We start from the raw sequence: 17574 nt of genomic DNA, 5'->3' as shown, positions 1-17574 counted from the left end.
TCTTGCTTGTACACTTTTTTCGACCACATCTTTTCCTTCCCTTCGCCTCTCTATTAATGTGCTTGGACACTGAGCTCTGTGAACAGCCAGCCTCTTTAGCGATGACCTTTTGTGTCTTGCCCTCCTTGTGCAAGGTGTCGATGGTCGTCTTTTGGACAACTGTCAAGTCAGCAGTCTTCCCCATGATTGTGTAGCCTATAGAACTAGACTGAAAGACCATTTAAAGGCTTTTGCAGGTGGTTTGAGTTAATTAGCTGATTAGAGTGTGGCACCAGGGGCCATCAATTTTGAACCTTTTCACAATATTCTAATTTTCTGATATGATGAATTTGAGATTTTCATTTGTTGTCATTTGTAATCATCAAAATTAAACAAAATAAACATCTGAAATATATGAGTTTGTATGTAATGTATGAATATAATATACAAGTTTCACTTTTTAAATGGAATTACTGAAATCAATCTACTTTTTCATGATATTCTAATTTTATGACCAGCACCTGTATTTTATTAAAAACTTATTGAATAATATTTTTTTTGCAGAATGATTATTGATAAAAGTAGGTAAGTAATGACAATGAAAAAGATATTAACCTCGGAAATTTAACCTGAAAGAATTTTATGAACTATACCTTTTATCCAGAAAGCATGCATGTTTGAATATATGTGCTTATTTGTAAGCAAATGCTGTAGGAAAGTATAGTTTGTCTTTATTTTGAAAATGTGGATGTTATGCTTGTTAATTTTCCTGTTGGAACAGTGTAGATTGACCCTGAGGTTTGTTTTTGTTTTGTTTTTTTCCAGTGTCCTGTCTGGCAATAAGAATAATTGTCTTGATGCCAAAAAGAGAGCCCAACAGATTTTGCTTTCACAAGTGGAGCAGTATGGCTTTTGCCATAGTGTTCCGCTTGATTGATGCATATAAATATCTTTATTATAAATCATGCAGGGAGTATTACAGATTATATGGACACTGCAATGTAAGTAGAACAGGAAAGAAAAAGAAAAAAAGATGAAAGAGTAGATAAAAGAGAGACACTGATAAAATGTCTTCAGCCCCCCTACAGTGTACATTGGATATTGCCTGGACACCCTTATAAATATGTTCTGGCTACGCCTCTGTTGCTTTTCTGGTAATTTACTTAAATTATGAATAAAAATAAGTTATATCTCCTTATACAGGAGAGCAAAGTTAACATGAGTTCTCATCCATTATAAAAATATACGTATATATGCAAAAAAAATAATTTCCCGCCACTGTTAAAAAAACAACCCAAAACTGCTCTAGTTCCAACTTGCACTGTAAACTACATTACCCAGAAGACATTGGTACAACAACACAACCACGGGCCGCGTTCAGCCAATCACAGTCGACTCCCGATGCTCTCCAACTGACGTGTCTCAGTGGATTGTTATTGAGAAAAACACGAAGCTTCTGTACATGCCATTTGTTCAACCTACAGGCAGGTTCTTCTAACAGACAGCTGAAACCATGGCGGAACCCAGTAGGCAGGATATTTCTGCTATTTTCAAGAGACTGCGCTCCATTCCGACGAATAAGGTAAGTTTTTATGGACGGCAGACGTTTGGGTGTCTTTAACAAGGAAGTCGGCAGAAGCAGATATCTGACACGTCGCACTTTGTGGAAAAAAATGGTCTCGGCTCCTTTTAACAAGCTAAAATCAGCCATCTCCGCGTTTTTTTTATTTTATTTATTTTCTTAAATAATCCTAGCTGATGGGAAAAAATGTTAAAACATTTATGTTGTTGATACATATAAGACCGATATAATAGTTTTTAAAGTTAATTTCTCTAACCATATGTAGCACTAGCTAAAACCGACAGTTAATACAATTTTAGTTGGTTTAGGCTTATTAAGACGTTTATTGCGAATTAAACGCCTTGTTTAATTGATGAGGAAGCAGTTGTATGATTCAACACATGTACTTCAGACCCTCACAGCTGTTGGCTTATTGATTGAGAACATGAATCCAGATTATGACTAATTTCAGTGTGTTTGGGGTTTTTTTGTTTTTTGCACGTTGGTCCTCAGGTTTGCTTCGACTGTGCAGCTAAGAACCCCAGCTGGGCCAGCATCACCTATGGGGTGTTCCTCTGCATCGACTGCTCTGGGACTCACAGGTCTTTGGGAGTACACCTGTCCTTTATTAGGTAAGAGATGTTCCACTTTGCAGAATATGTTAAACTCTGTCAGATTGGATCCTGAGCAACTCCGAACACATCTTTGTTTTATATTAAATACAGCTCCTTCTCAAAATATTAGCATATTGTGATAAACTTCATTATTTTCCATAATGTAATGATAAAACTTGAGCATTCATATATTTTAGATTCATTGCACACTAACTAAAATATTTCAGGTCTTTTATTGTCTTAATATCAATGATTTTTGACATACAGCTCATGAAAACCCCAAATTCCTATCTCACAAAATTAGCATATCATTAAAAAAGTAATCTAAATCAACAAATAAATTGTTAATTAATTATTTAAACATTTGGAAAAGATTCCTGAGGCCTTTAAAACTTCCAGCCTGGTTCATCACTCAAAACCCCAATCATGGGTTAGACTACTGAATTCTATTACAATATGCTAATATTTTGAGAAGGAACTGTATGTTAGATTCTGTCAGATTGGATCCTGAGCAACTGTGAACACATCTTTGTTTTTGCTTCTGTCTCCTTGAACGCCAGTCGGCCTCAGCAGATGGCCGCTCTCACTGAGCCTGGTTCTGCAGGAGGTTTCTTCCTGTTAAAAGGGAGTTTTTCCTCCCCACTGTCGCTACAAGCATGCTTTGTGTGAGGGATTGTATTTGAGTCAATGATTCGATGCAATCAACTGGTTTTCCTTAGATAGAAAACTTTGAATCAATTTGACTGGTGAACTGTAAGTTGCCTGGAATGGCATGTGTTGTGAATTGATGCTATATAAATAAACTGAATTGAATTTAATTAAATACTGTTCTGTTGCATAGGTCTACTGAGCTGGATTTTAACTGGTCATGGTTCCAGCTTAGATGTATGCAAGTTGGAGGAAATGCCAGCGCTGTGAGTAACTGAGGAAGTCTTCACCTAATTTGAATTCAGATTTCTGTACATTATTGTGAATCTGCTGATTTTCTGTTTCTTTTCTGTTTGTTCTGACTTATCTTTGACAGGTTGTATTTTTCAACCAGCATGGTTGCAAAACCAGTGCTGCGAATGCAAAGTACAACAGCCGTGCTGCCCAGCTGTACAGAGAGAAGATCAAAACTTTAGCAACACAAGCTACCAGATGTCATGGGACTGAGGTAAAGCAAACCTCCTGGCTTACCATGTAGCTTACTTTGCTTATCAAATAAAGGGTCTTCATGGTCAGATCACTAAATTAGTAAATTTTCTAATTTTCACTTCAGCTGTGGCTCGACAGTCAGGGTCCTCTTTCTCCAACTTCTCCTGAGGACAAGCAGGTTGACTTCTTCAGTCTGCACTCACAGGTAAAGGACCAGATTAGGTACAGAAACATTGAAAAGATACACTTATTTTACTCTATTATCCATAGTGTGATATTATGGATAACAGTATAACCAGATATATCAACTCTAGATATTCTTTATGGGCGATAGGAGCTTTCTAGATGGTTAAAACTTAAAGGACCATCTAAACTAGGGCTGCAACTAACGATTATTTTAAAAATCGATGAATCGGCCGATTATTTTTTTCCGATTAATCGATGAATCGGACAAAAAATATTTTTTATATTGACCTTTTTATTCCAATTTAGACAGAACAAACAAGCACACAAGTACAGGTTGCTCATTAACTGTACTGGTGCAATATGAAAAATAAAGGTTTGTGTTTATAACTACGCAAACTTACATCCACAAAATATAGGGTACTTTGTTTCATAAAGCGCAAAAAAAGACATTTTTGTTTTTAAAAGCCCCTAAGGGGTTCAAACAATAGGTCCCCCCATTTCAACAAATTATTTTTTTTTTTTTAGAATAGAAGAGTTCTGCCTTTTAAGACAGGAAAGTATAGCAGTTAAAGTTGCTACTTGAGAAAATACTGAACCATAGAGATAAAAATAGCCCTGTGATTCAAATTATAAATTGTATTTGGAATAAAAATGAGAGAACTAGGGGTGCTAAAAAACACATCCTCCAAAGACAGATATTTACATGGAAATGTGGCATTATAATTAATTGACATATTACTGATCTTGCTGGATTTTATTCTGCTTTACTTCCATAAATTGCAGGATCTTCTTTACTTTATCTTTGCCGGAAGATTTAAACTTTAAAAGCCTTGCCCTCATAATTTGCAAGTTGATTTATTTATAAAGAAAATATAAACGCTGCTTAAGCTAATTCAAATGAAATTAAAAGTAAAATAAGTAGCCAACCTTATCACTGTCTGTAACCTACTAACACGGTAAGGAAAGCATCAGATGAGCTACCTGAGAAACTAACGTTAAGTTTCCACACTTTAAAACGAAACAAACATGGTGGTTCCGTGCCATGTTCATTTGTTTTGACAAAAGTTGCATGTTACGACATTTTTCACTTTACAAAGCGCAGGCTATTTTAATTATTGTGATCAATTTGCGCCATCAATCCCGGCGCAAGCGCTCTTCATTTGCAGTCTGGACGCTGAGGGTAAACATCCTGCGGCTCTGACTGCAGCGCTGAGAGGGACTCCTACGGGAGAACGGGGTTGGGATGGGGGAGTAGAAACGATGCATGCTTTCACGTAAGAGTCTCCAAAAGCCGCCAGTGACACCGTAAAAAGTCGCCAGATTTGTCGCTAGTCGCTTTTTTGAAAAATAGTCGCTGGAGGGGTCTGAAAAGTCGCTGAGTTGGCAACACTGCACCTGCGGCGCTGGCTCGCTCTGCCGTATTTTTTTTTTCTTCCCCCATTTCAGTCAAGTGGATGTGATGACGGCGGATGACGTTGACAATGCTTTTAAAAGTCGATTTTTATCGATTTTATCGATTCGTTGTTGCAGCCCTAATCTAAACCCTGTAGAAATCCTCCATGCTATAGTTGATTATTAATATTGTGAAACGGTTCTAGTAGAATCTTAAGAAGGCTACCCTTAAAATTTACATTTTGTAGTTTTTCTCCTTTTTAAGGTGCCTTAAAATTTACTTTTTAATTACTTTTACATATTTATTTTTTGTGAAAATATAATACATACACCATGTAGATTTACATGCACTGTGTTTTTCATTTTTTATGGTATATTTATTGAAGATTTTGTCATCTAAGTTAAACTAATAATTTACTTAAACTGCAGTTTATTGTTCAATTTAAGTTTTGTATATGCTTAGATTATCCAGTTAAGGGAGATTTGGGTTTAAGTTATATTTTTTTGCAGGATTTGCCTGAAAATCTGAATATGGCAAAAATGTTTCTCAGCAACCCTGTGTCAGAAAAGTCTTCAACCCTGGAAAAAGATGAAGATAGAAATGGTATTTGTATTTAGAGATGAATAATAAAAACATTTCTTTGTGATTTTTAAGAATTATCATTGATCCAACATTCGTTTTGATTTCAGGAAATTCAGAAGAAGGTCCAAGCGTTGAACTGCTAAGTGTTTCCCCTAAATCAACCCCAGGTTTGTTTAAAAGTTTCAGCTAAAAATCATTTACTGCTTTTAAGTTTATTTAAACTGTATCATTATAATTGTGAAAACATTAAACTTATTATTCCTTGTCATTTCCAGAGCCGTCCTCACTTCTAAAAAAGAAGCCAGCAGCTTCCAAGAAAACGGTACATTTAAAAAAAATTGAAAACATTTTCAAATCATGGGTTTTTGCTATACAGTGTTTTATTATAATAAAAACAGTTTATGTACTTCTGCAGCTCATGAAGTTTAAAACACGCCACGATGAGAAATGATAACTTAAGGGAATACTTGGTGTCAGTTTGTTTAGTTTTAGTCTTAAAGGGACTTTAAATAAAAACAAAACACTATGTTTTAGCACAGATGTACAATTTCTTACCTCTGTTCAAAAAGGGCAATTTCACAGCACTTTGCCACGTAATGTAGCACAACAATGAAAATCAGAATGTTATTAAAGAAAATGGGGAAAAAACAAAACAAACCGAAACTCATCAAACTTATAAATGTAAAAAAAAATTCTACTTTTACTTGGTCCTAATTTGAGTTGTCAGCAGAGGTGTCAAGTAGCAAAGTACAAATACTTTGTTAGATTACTTAAGTAGAAATTTTGGCTGTCTATACTTTACTGGAGTAATTATTTTTTTAAGAGATTTTTTGAATACTACTCCTTACATTTCGTTGCAATTATCTCTACTTTCTACTCCTTACATTTTAAAAATAGACTTAATAGTTTTGTTTCATTTGAGCTCACTTGCCTTATTGCCTGTTGGTGTTTAAAAATAATAAAAAACATCAAAATAATTTGTTTCATCCAGAAAATTAGTTTCTTTACAGTTGGACTCGCTACTGAACCAACAGAAATAGTTTTTCAAGATGATGGAAAGTTAAATTTCACACACAAGGTAATTAAGTCTAAGGAAATGATCACTCAGAATGCATCCGTACTTAAATTTTTTTCTGTATTACTTTTATACTTTATTTTGTAGTTTTAAAACTGGTACTTTTACACTTAAAGCTTAAGTTGATTAACCTGACTCCGCCGTTGAAGTAATTTTAGGAAGGGGCGAAAATACTGGTTAGCTGATTGGCCTATGTTGGTGACAGACGGGCAAAATAAACCAATCAGATCAACGAAGCATATGACGTACTAACAGCCAGGCTACTCTTGCCAAAACCAGTCGGGTAGAAGAGCAAAAACACCTTTTCCTCTGAGAAAAGCCTCCCCAGAGCAGTGTTTTGCTCTTCTTTCAGTGAAGAAATACTCTGTAATTCCGATAAAACTTGCTCGGTAGCCACGCTAACGCTAGTTTCATCGGCTGAAGCTGCCATGTTCTTTAGACTGAACTGTTGCGCTTCTCGTTGCGTCACACCTCAACCCGCCTCAAAGCCAACGCTGATTAGACGTTCGTTTGGTGAACGGCTCCAAATTTTCTTCAACGGAGAGTCTCCAGACTGATTAGCGAGTGAAATCTTGAAAGCGCGCGAGATCAGGATGGTCTCACGAGGCTATAAGTTGATACTCTTAACTTCTACAAAAGTGTTTTTAAACAGTAGGATTTCTACTGGAGTAATAAACATTAATTCTTTTGACACTTCTGGTTGTCAGGCTTATCCAGGTTAATCCATATGCTAAAAATTAGTGAAATGACCCTTTATCAGTCTGCTGAAACATATCAATAAAGAAACTAAGTTTAGGTGGTCTTTTAGCCCAAATTTTACACTGGCTAATACGACAAGGTATAAAGCCTTAGAGTTAAGAATGTATCTGATGTCTCTCGAGTGTAATCGGGTAGCTAAGCTTCTAAATGTGTTCCAGTTCTACATTTAGTGTAATAATCTTTATTAAACTAGATTTCAGTTCTATTTCTGGTATGTCCACTGATCATCTTTAGGACTCTGCGTTTTAAATTTGCTTTGGCACAGACTGAACTTTCGCAAATTCCTCTCTCCGTATAGCTGGCTTCTAAGAAAGGCGGACTGGGTGCTCATAAGGTCAGCAGCCAGAATTTCTCTCAGGTGGAGAAGGCCGCTCAGGCTGTGGACAAACTCAGAGAGAAGGAAGAGAGCTCTACCTCAGATGCTAAGAGGAATGTCCCCTCAGATGAGTCCATGTGAGAACACTAACTGTATTATCATGTGATATTTAAACAAATCACTTCCCGTCACCTTCTTAATGTCATTTCTTCCCTTCTTACTATTTTCTTTAGTACAACATCCATGCGTCTGGCCTATAAGGATATAGAGCAGCAGAGGAAACAGGAGGAGAAGAAGCTGAAGGGATTAGAGGGGAATAAGAAGGAGCAAGCAGAGAGACTGGGCATGGGTCTAGGCATGAGGTGGTACGGTGATGTAGACTTGCCACTAAAATCTTTAGCTTTCTTTGCTTCTTCTGCTCATTTTAAATATTTCTCCTCCTCCCTCTGCAGCGGAGTTTCTCACTCCGTTATGTCAGATATGCACATCATCCAGCAGGAGAGTCCTCTTGGAGCAAAGAGTACCAAAGGCCGCAGATTTGCTGAGGAAGATGAATATGAAGGAACATTTAGCTCAAGGTGGGATAAATATATATATATAAACTTGGACCTAATGTTATTAATATTATCAGTTCTTTAGTTGATGTTGATCAAATAAACCATGCTTTTTTATCTTTAGGCACCAGTCACGGTTTGAAGATCAAACAGACTCCTCTGATAGTTTCTCCACACGGTGGGGAGCTGATGATGGAAACGGGGGAGGATGGATGAAGGAGAGCAAGAAACCAGAGCCAAACTTCTACCTGTCCTCCACCATGTCCTCACTTGATGACAGGTAAAATCCTTTATTGTGTTCTGCCCTTTAACCCACCCTCCTGTTTAGCTCTGAATCAAAACAAGAACAGGCTTGTTTACTTGAGATGGCGTAAAGCTGGTTTAGTAATATCCTTTATGATTGCTAAATGTAAACATCATGCGTTTGCTAAATGTAAGGTCTGAGTCCATGATAACATATTCTGCTATCTTTACAGTCAGATTCATGATCAAATCTGATTTCTAACCTTGCATTTTTTTGGACATAAACAATTGCATAAGTCTTTTCTGCTTTAAGCTAAAGAAAAATCCTGATCATGACAGCTGACTGTTAAGTTATGGATATGAATTTATAATTTTTTTGTAATACATTTTATTTAAAGGCATCTAAAACAGAAGGTTTAGTAGTTTTATTTTATCTGATGTATCCAAAAACTAAAATCTTTCAACTAAGATATGAACCAGCTTATTTTACCATAAGATCATTATGAATGATTAAGTGTATTCTGTTAAATCCAAACAGTTTTTTGATAATTTTTTTACTGTATTTATCTATAATTTTCTGGGAAATGATTAACACTTAAAGGTAAATGTTATACAATGACTCACATTTCGGCAACACAAAGAAATTGCTTATTCAAAGCCAAACCCGGTTCGATCCGTACAGCCTCCGCTCTGGATTCCTGAGCAAGACTAGAGATGTCCCGATCCAGGTTTTTGCACTTCTGATCCGATACCGATATTGTTTTTGGACTTCCGATCCGATACCGATACTGGCCGATACCAGCCTATCCGAGCATGTATTTAAGTTTAAGTTAAAGTATTTAGCCTTAGTTGTAAGACTCATGTTGAAAAGGGTTTTAGTACTCTTGATAACATCTAGCCAGCTAAATTAGGTGAGATTGAATAAAACACAATGATTGGTAACAACAAACTTACCTGTTTATTAAGAGATAAACACAAACTGGACAAAATTATGAATAGCAATCTGAAATTGCACAGTGAACAGTAAAACCGTAAACAGTTAAAGGTGCAAGTATTACTGTAAGTTTTAATAAAAATGCAAAACAGGGAAACACTGGCGCAAAATAGTGGAATGGATCGTTTCAATCGGCGAAACTGGAAAATACGGACCGGATTTTCTTTTAAAAACTGGATCGGCAGTCTGGATCGGCATTTTACATGCTTTGCAGATACGCATTTTTTTTTTGCCAATATCGGCGTCCGATCCGATACGTGGATCGGATCGGGACAAGCCTAAACAAGACCCTTAACCCCACGCTTAATGCTTCTTCTCCATGTTTGGTTCTAGTTCTGTGTGTAAAGAGTAGGCTTGAACTAGAAGACCTGAGTGGTCTGGGCAGTTTATACACTGACAACAAATCTTTTATGTATTGAGGTGCTGATCCATTCACTGATTTAAAGACTAACAGAAGGATTTTAAAGTCTATTTTCTAAGCTTCAGAGAGCCAGTGGAAGGATTTCAGAACGAGGGTGAAGTGCTCTACTTTCCTAGTTCTAGTGAGAACACAAGCAGCAGTGTTTTATCAGCTGCAGCTTTCTGATGGAATTTTAGGCAAAGCTGTTGAAATAATCAATTCTACTAAAGATAAATGCATGAAAGAGTTTTTCTTGATCCCACTTGGAAGTTAGTCCTTTAATCCTGGAGATGTTCATCAGGTGATAAAAGCCTGACTTAGTAACTGAGTTCACATGCCTCTGAAGGTTCAGGTCTGAGTCCATCGTGACATCAAGGTTTCGGCCATAATCAGTGGTCTCTAGCTGTGATAGCTGAAGCTGTGAGTTATAACCCCTCCTTTGGTCTGAAGATTACTATCAGTTTTTTTTTTTTTTTATTCAGTTGGAGAAAAATATGGTGCATGCAGGATTTGGATCAACAAGTGATCAACAGTATCAAACTCTGCACTGAGGTCCCATAATACCAGCACTGTGGTTCTTCCAGAGTCTGAATTTATACAGATATCAGTGTACACCTTAATCAGGGGTTCTCAGTACTGTGGTTGGATCAGAAACCTGACTGGAAGGCATCAAAGCAGCAGGTCATTGTTAAGAAGCCATTTAACAGTTTAACACACTGCTTTTTCAATAATCTCACTGATAAAGGGAAGGTTTGAGATGGGCCTGTAGTTCTTCATGACATTTTTTCCAAGCTTCTCTCTTTGAACAATGGTTTTGATAATTACTGTTTTTAAGGCCTGGAAGAAAAGCCTGACATAAGGAATGTGTTTATGATTTGAATCAATTCAGACTCAAACAGGTAAAACCTTCTTAACAAAACCTGTGGATGAAATATTATTATTTTAACTCCTGAGAGCATTGGCACTGGAGTTGATGTTAACGTACAGACTGCTTTTCTAATACCTTGTATTTTCTCAGTAAAGAACTTTGGAAAGTCGTTGCAGGCCTGTTACACCACTGATAAAGACAAGACTTTACTTTTATTGCTTTAATGAAAGCAGACAATCTTCATAAAATGGCAAAAAAATTATAACTTTTTACAAGGATCCATTAGGAATTAACCAGACATAAGTCTGAGTTTTTCCTCCAAATTAACCTTTAAAACAAAATTGCTGTTTTTCTTTTCATTTATAATTATTATATGTAATCTTTTTTTCTTTTTATTTCAAAAATTATCTTGGAAAAACATTACTTGTTAAACTTGGGTTGATTAATATCCAAAAGGCATAAAGAAAGATCAGCATTAAACAGAAACATCTGTTTCCATCCATTTATGAAAAGAATTATCCATATCCAATTATCCACAAGAGGGCACCAATGTCTCATTTATTTTTAACTGAATTACTATGTTTAGTTTTCCATTTTATATTAACTGCAGAACTTTACCTGGGTTGTTCAGAGTAACACAAAAAGAATCGATGGGCAGCAAATGAGGGTATGAACTGATTTGGCTGTAAATTTACCTTGCCCTGTAATTTGTTTTTTATTTATTTATGTCCAAATGATTTCAGGACTTTTTTCTAAGTGTGATAAAGCTCAAGATATGAGTCATCAAAGTATTGCAAATGTATTTATGTCAAATTGCATCAAAATGTGTCTACATTTCGTTTTATAAAAACTAATTTGTTGAAGGTTTCCACCTTGTATTGCTAATTATTTTCTGTCAACAGAACGGTGTCCAGAAAAAAAGCAGACTCAACACCCATCTTGGATTCTGGAGAGGCTCGGAAAAAGTTTGGAGGTGATGTCAAAGCCATCTCCTCTGATATGTATTTTGGAAAACAAGACAACTCTGAGGTAACATACCTAGTCACAAAAAAAGAGAAGAAAATACCATAAAATAGTTATTTCTTCAATGCATCTGCCTGAATACCAGAGGGTGACAGTTGAATAAAATTTATAGAAACCGATAGCAGACAAGGATTTTAAAAATATATATTTTTCTGTTACAGTATGAAACCAGAACGCGACTGGAGAGGTTTGCAGGGAGCGCCTCAATAAGTTCAGCTGATCTTTTTGACGATCCAAAGAAAGAAACTGGTAAGAAAACTTGTTTTTATTTGTTTATAGAAATGAATCGTTTCGCTTCTGCAGTAAAGAAGTTAGGTCTTAATCATTTTAAAGGATACTTCATAGATTCAAGACTTTTATTTCCAGTTTTCTAACTCTCAATATTTGTGCAAAGTGGAGAAATAAGTCAAAAAACACGAGGGAGTGAAACACATCATAGGGAAAATAATTGCAAAATCCTCCTAATGTGAGTAAATAAAGTGAGCCTGATGATGTTCTATGCAGAGAGCTAGAGGAAATGAGCAGAAACGTTGTCTGAGAGCAGTAGCTTGGACTCCTAACAAACCAGCACCCTATAAAGGGATTTAAAAGCTCTCCATATTGAGCATCATCTGTCTGTTATTCATCATATGGTGAACATGAATATAAAATGGTAGCAGCAGTTAGATGGGTGTAGCTCCAACAACCTTTCATCAGAAGAATTTACTTTAGCGAGATTTGTAGTGGTTGTGTAAACATAACATTTTAGTTTAGCTAATGCTACAAGATGTGGTTAGCAGAGGTGTCAAGTAACGAAGTACAAATACTTTGTTACTGTACTTAAGTACACTTTTTAAGTATCTGTACTTTACTCCATTACTTAGTTTTCTTCCTACTTCTGACTTCTACTCATTACATTTTCACACAAGTATCTGTACTTTCTATTCTTTACATTTTTAAAACAAACGTTACTCGTTACTCTTGGCTTCGGTTCAATGTTTATAAATATTTATTCCCCGTCATGTGCACCATCCAATGCAGATCATTGGCGCCATCTACATCTAGTGAAAACTAGTGTAATTGGATGAGTCATATAACGCAAACACTCATTGGTTAGCTAAAGGAAATCATCAGAAGCAAGCAGGTGTTCTTCAAACTGTAAAAGTGAATTGTCTATGCCATGCTACAATGTTGGATTCAGAAAAAGATGTTGAAATGTCTGAAAGGTCGGACACAGGAGAGAGTGTATCGGGAGACGGAGACCAACTTGGCCCTATCTCAAGGAATTTTTCAAAATAGTCGAAAAATGGAGCTTTCAATTCATATAGTGGCATCTGGCTGTTTTTTTTTAAAGGCTACTTTATGCTTTTATACTTTAAGTAGTTTTTGGAGCACATACTTTTTCACTTTTACTTGAGTAAAGAGGTCAAGTTGATACTTCAACTTTTACCAGAGTGTTTTTAAACTGCAGTATCTATACTTCTACTTAAGTAACAAAAGTGTGTACTTTTGACACCACTGGTGGTTGGTGAGATATGAGAAAAAATAAAATTTAAACAGTATATATTTTTTTTTTAAACGTTTGGAAACCAGTGATGTCATGAGAGTGCAGTTGGAAATGAAAATGAGCCAAGTCTTTGTTTGCTCCGTGTCACTCTAGTTTCAATTTCCACAGGAGGCTCCTATCGCCTGACCAACGTCCTGCCCAGCGCTCCGGACATGTCAGGGCTCAAACTCGGCATGCGCTCGGTTGCTGGGAAACTGTCGGTCATGGCTAGCGGCGTAGTCAACACAATTCAGGTCAGTGAAAAACTTTAAACTCCAGAATAAAATCTTGAAATATCCGTCCCTCCTTGATGAGCTAATTGTCTTCTTCCTTTTTAGGACCACTACAATTCCTAAGGGACATTTTGGATGTAAATACCATTCCCAGTGAGCTTTGAAGAGACGTCGATACTTGTAGCAAGTCTGCACAATTACCAAAAAATTACCTTGTGTATATTTTTGGAATTAAGTGACGTGTTGGGATATAAAAGATATTAGATATCTTCTGTTTAACTTAGACTTGAATATTGTTACTCTGCTTTAAGGTTCCTGGGTTTATGTATTTAGAAATGCTTCAGTTAGCAGATCAAGTAGCTTCAAAGTGTCATGAAGAAGGTGTTTCCATCTTTTTATCTAACGTTATTGAGTTCACACTAGATTCAGTTTTGTTAATTGGGTCCATCCATCATGATGCTGCTACAGATTTCTCTCGGTTTAGTTTGAAAAAAGCTTCAAAGTGTCCTTTAACCTCCCGAAGTGCACTTACAGACCAGACCAAACAAAACGATAACCGAAACCTGAAGGAGGCAGATAGTTTTCATCTACATTCTGAAGAGCTATAACCGATTATTTGATTTAGCTTTGTTTACGTTTTAAGTAAAGGTCTAACAAATGAAGTTAAAAAAGGAAGAAATACTTGATGAAGATTTTGTAGAATGCCGATCAGTGATTTTCTAACATTCACCAACGCTATGAAAGTCTTTTTGATTTTGGACTTTTAAGGATCCAGTGAAACGCATCCTTTTTTCCCTTGGGATAATTTTTTAGGCAACAGACAACTTGAATGAGTTTTACAGATTAGAACTAAATAAGTCTGATTATCAGTCTTCAATTCACATACTAGTCTACTTTTCACTGATTGATGCTGAGGTCAGGACTGTTCTAGAAGCCCTTTCGGGTCCATTTAAGAACCTGTTTGAACACCCAGTTGGGCTAAACCATCGAGCTCAGGAATTAAGATAAATCTAAAGACCAGAAGTAGTTTATTGTTTTCATAGTTTCATTTTGACGTAAAAGTATACAAAATGGGACCCCAGTATGACGCTATTACCACCATGTTTGACATATGGTACAGTATTCATCGTTTCATCCTCTGATTAGAAGGTATTTGGCTTCTCCCTGTTGATAATAGAAATTTGGCTCATGTTCTTTCTTGCTCAGCACCTTCCTATCCCTGAGGATGTTAAATTAATTTTAGTAAGACTCAACACTCATGTACCAGCAGGTTTCAGTGATTTACAGGTTGAAACTCTGGTGGTTCTAGTTACGTCCTGTAATACTCCAATAAATGTCCTTTTCTCTGAGGGGGCAGCTGGTTGCTTTAACTGGACAAGAATCCAAAACTGGTTTAAGAATGGATTAAGCATGACTGAAAAAGGCTTTGGGGAAACTCCGACCTCTATTGTACTAAAAAATGTAGTCACTGCCAGGAAAACCAAACTATATAAAATAGCCTTTTTTTCCTAAAATCCAGCCAGTAATACACAAGGCTTTGAGATGTGTGGAAAAATTTAGTTTATCTCCTAATTCCTAAGGAATATTTAGGGATGTTTGAGCCTATAGGTCTGGTTTTTGTCCTGAAAATGCATAAATTCAGAGTTCTTCAACCAATTTTAGTTTTCTAAAAAGGTAGAAGTTTGTTTCAGCATAATTTCACAATAAAAAGTGTCTCAAATACATCTTTTAAGAAATGTAAAATAATATTTACCCCCTGCTGACTGTTAAATTTTCATCAGCACTCCGTCTATACTTAATGGGAATTAAATGGCACAAAAAAACATGACTTTTACTATGTAGTAAAATAAAATTATAAATGGAAAATGGGATTTCTGTTAACTAATTTGAATTTTTTTACCAAAGACAATCTTTTTCTGTTTTCGTTACATAATAAAAAATAAAAAAACACTTGTTAGACTATTAAAATATTAATTTACCTTTTTGTAGATTTATTGCACTATTTAATGGATTTTTTTCTTTTCATTTTTGACTAAACGGGCTGCCACTTTATTGTCACTATTTGAATATTAAGCGTTATTACAATGAAAAGGTGCCTTTAAGCTTGTAAGGTTGGATTGTATTGAAACATTTTTTTTTCATTTGGAAACTTGTTGAATTTACAAAGTTTTTGTCAGATGAATTTTTGTAGTTATCGTTGCTGTTGAATCTTCATGGCTGCTGTGTTATTCAGTGATAGTCCCATTTTGAAAAGTGTCTCCTTTTTGGATACTTCATTAATCTACTCCAATATATTTGGTATGCAAAGTGGGTTAGATCACTCGTCCCGTTGCAATACAATAGTTGTAAAAACATAAAAGGACCTCCATGCATTGCTGTTGCTCTTTGTCTGTCAGGCCAGCAGGTATACAGTCAATACTGCTTAGGATTTGCTCAGAAAATGTGAGACATTCAAAAGTGGACTAGAAATTTCCAGAGTTACCATCTGCCAACTTCATGGATTCTTTATGAAGTGAATCTGATATTTAGTCACCTATTTTCCAATCGTAGTTCCTAAAGCTGGCACTGCTAACACCTTCTAGATTTCTGTTACCTTTTACTTGACTGCTTAAGATTCTGGACAAGTTAACTCCCGTCACCATAAGCTTTGATCCAAAGAACTCTAGTTCACTTAATCTGATTGAAATGTTATATTTGGATTCTTGTTACCTGATTATTCCAGAAGGAAACAATGATAATTTGCACGTGGCAGCTTTGACGTCAATGTTCCTTGACCCAGAGTTAATTATACTTTTGTTTTTTTGCTTTGTCCTTTTGCTTGGTTACAAACAATGTCAGTTTTTCAATTTTTCGTTATCCTTCCGCAGTTTGTAGAACACAGATCCTGAAGATGAGATGGAACCATAGCTTTTCCAGTAATAGCTGTGTAGTATAGTGTTGTGAAGAGCTATTGGTTGTCATTTATGTATAAAATAAAGCTATCAATAATCATTTTTTGTTGTTTTTTTGACACAAATGTTTGCAGGAACTCTGCAGCTGTGCCAAAATAAAGTTCTTTTTGCCCTACTTCTTCTCTTTATTACCTAAGTCCAATATTCCATCTACTCTAAGCAGCTTCTCTGTCCCTGCTGGGGAAAATATTCCCACAGCATCATGCCTCCACCACCATGTTTCACAGTGGTATGGTATGCTCAGGATCTTATTTATCTTTGTTTTTTTGTTGTTTTTGTTTTTTTGAGGTTTTTTTTTGCCTCACATGGCATCTTAAATGAACAATTAGTTTTATGCTACCTTTCCAGAAAACCTCTTAATATATACTTTTTCAAAAAAATTTTTATCTGCAGCATAAGACATAAAATCATTTGGTCAGTCTGGATATACATTGTGATGCGTTGTGATTAGACTGCTGTGCAGTGATTGAGTGTTATGGTTCTAACATGACAAAAATCAAACATTTATAATTAGCCTGACGTGTAGATTTCCATATACACAGTTTAGTTGTCTTTTTATTTATGTATTAAGGTACATTAAAACTAAATCACAGAGTTAACAGTTTAGGCTCCATGAGAGAATAATAGATTAATAAAGGACTTTATTTGGCCCTGATCATTTCAACTATCTCTTTTAGAGTTACATTTTCAATAAATAGTGTTTTTGTGCTTTTAATATGAAAAGTATGAAGAAAATAAAGATGTGGATTCCTCAGAGTAACTTAAAAACCTCGTGGCTTGTTACTTTAAAATTATGGCTGGGTCTTTGCCTTTTCAAATTAAATGCTGTAAACTTCACATCTTTTATCATTTTTACATAGTTGGAATAATGGTATTTAATTGGTACATATGGACATATAAACTCACATTTTACAAAATTGTTAAAGAAAAATATAGTGCTTTCCAGGTTAAGATGGTAGGTCATTTATATAACCTTTATTTTTCGTAATTAAAATATTAAAATCCTCTAATATTAGTGAGATTCAGACCAAAACCTCTCGCCAACGTGGCTTCCTGCTGCGTTCATGGAAACTCCTCCATAGTCGGAATTTTAAATATTACCACTGCTACAGTTTATGTGTGCGGAGAACGCAACAGAAAATTAAATTTTAAGTTTGATGCACAATAGTCGGAGCGGATTT

General features: G+C 35.7%; 1 protein-coding gene across 1 annotated transcript; it reads left to right on the top strand.

The window, feature by feature from the left end:
• Positions 1–1370: 1370 nt before the first annotated feature.
• arfgap3 (ADP-ribosylation factor GTPase activating protein 3) lies at positions 1371–16505 on the top strand. The gene is made up of 16 exons (XM_038294205.1): positions 1371–1561; positions 2054–2172; positions 2996–3068; positions 3179–3310; positions 3416–3496; positions 5380–5473; positions 5560–5619; positions 5728–5774; positions 7585–7739; positions 7836–7967; positions 8055–8180; positions 8281–8436; positions 11564–11690; positions 11846–11933; positions 13339–13463; positions 13548–16505. Exons 1-16 carry the CDS (start codon positions 1493–1495, stop codon positions 13563–13565), a joined length of 1602 nt encoding a protein of 533 aa, XP_038150133.1. The 5' UTR covers positions 1371–1492; the 3' UTR covers positions 13566–16505.
• Positions 16506–17574: the final 1069 nt, after the last annotated feature.

This window comes from Cyprinodon tularosa, unplaced genomic scaffold (assembly GCF_016077235.1).
Source record: "Cyprinodon tularosa strain WSP-4 unplaced genomic scaffold, ASM1607723v1 ctg336, whole genome shotgun sequence".
NCBI classification, from domain to species: domain Eukaryota; kingdom Metazoa; phylum Chordata; class Actinopteri; order Cyprinodontiformes; family Cyprinodontidae; genus Cyprinodon; species Cyprinodon tularosa.
Note: the sequence above shows the minus strand (reverse complement) of the source record. Positions and strands in the feature narration are given on the sequence as shown.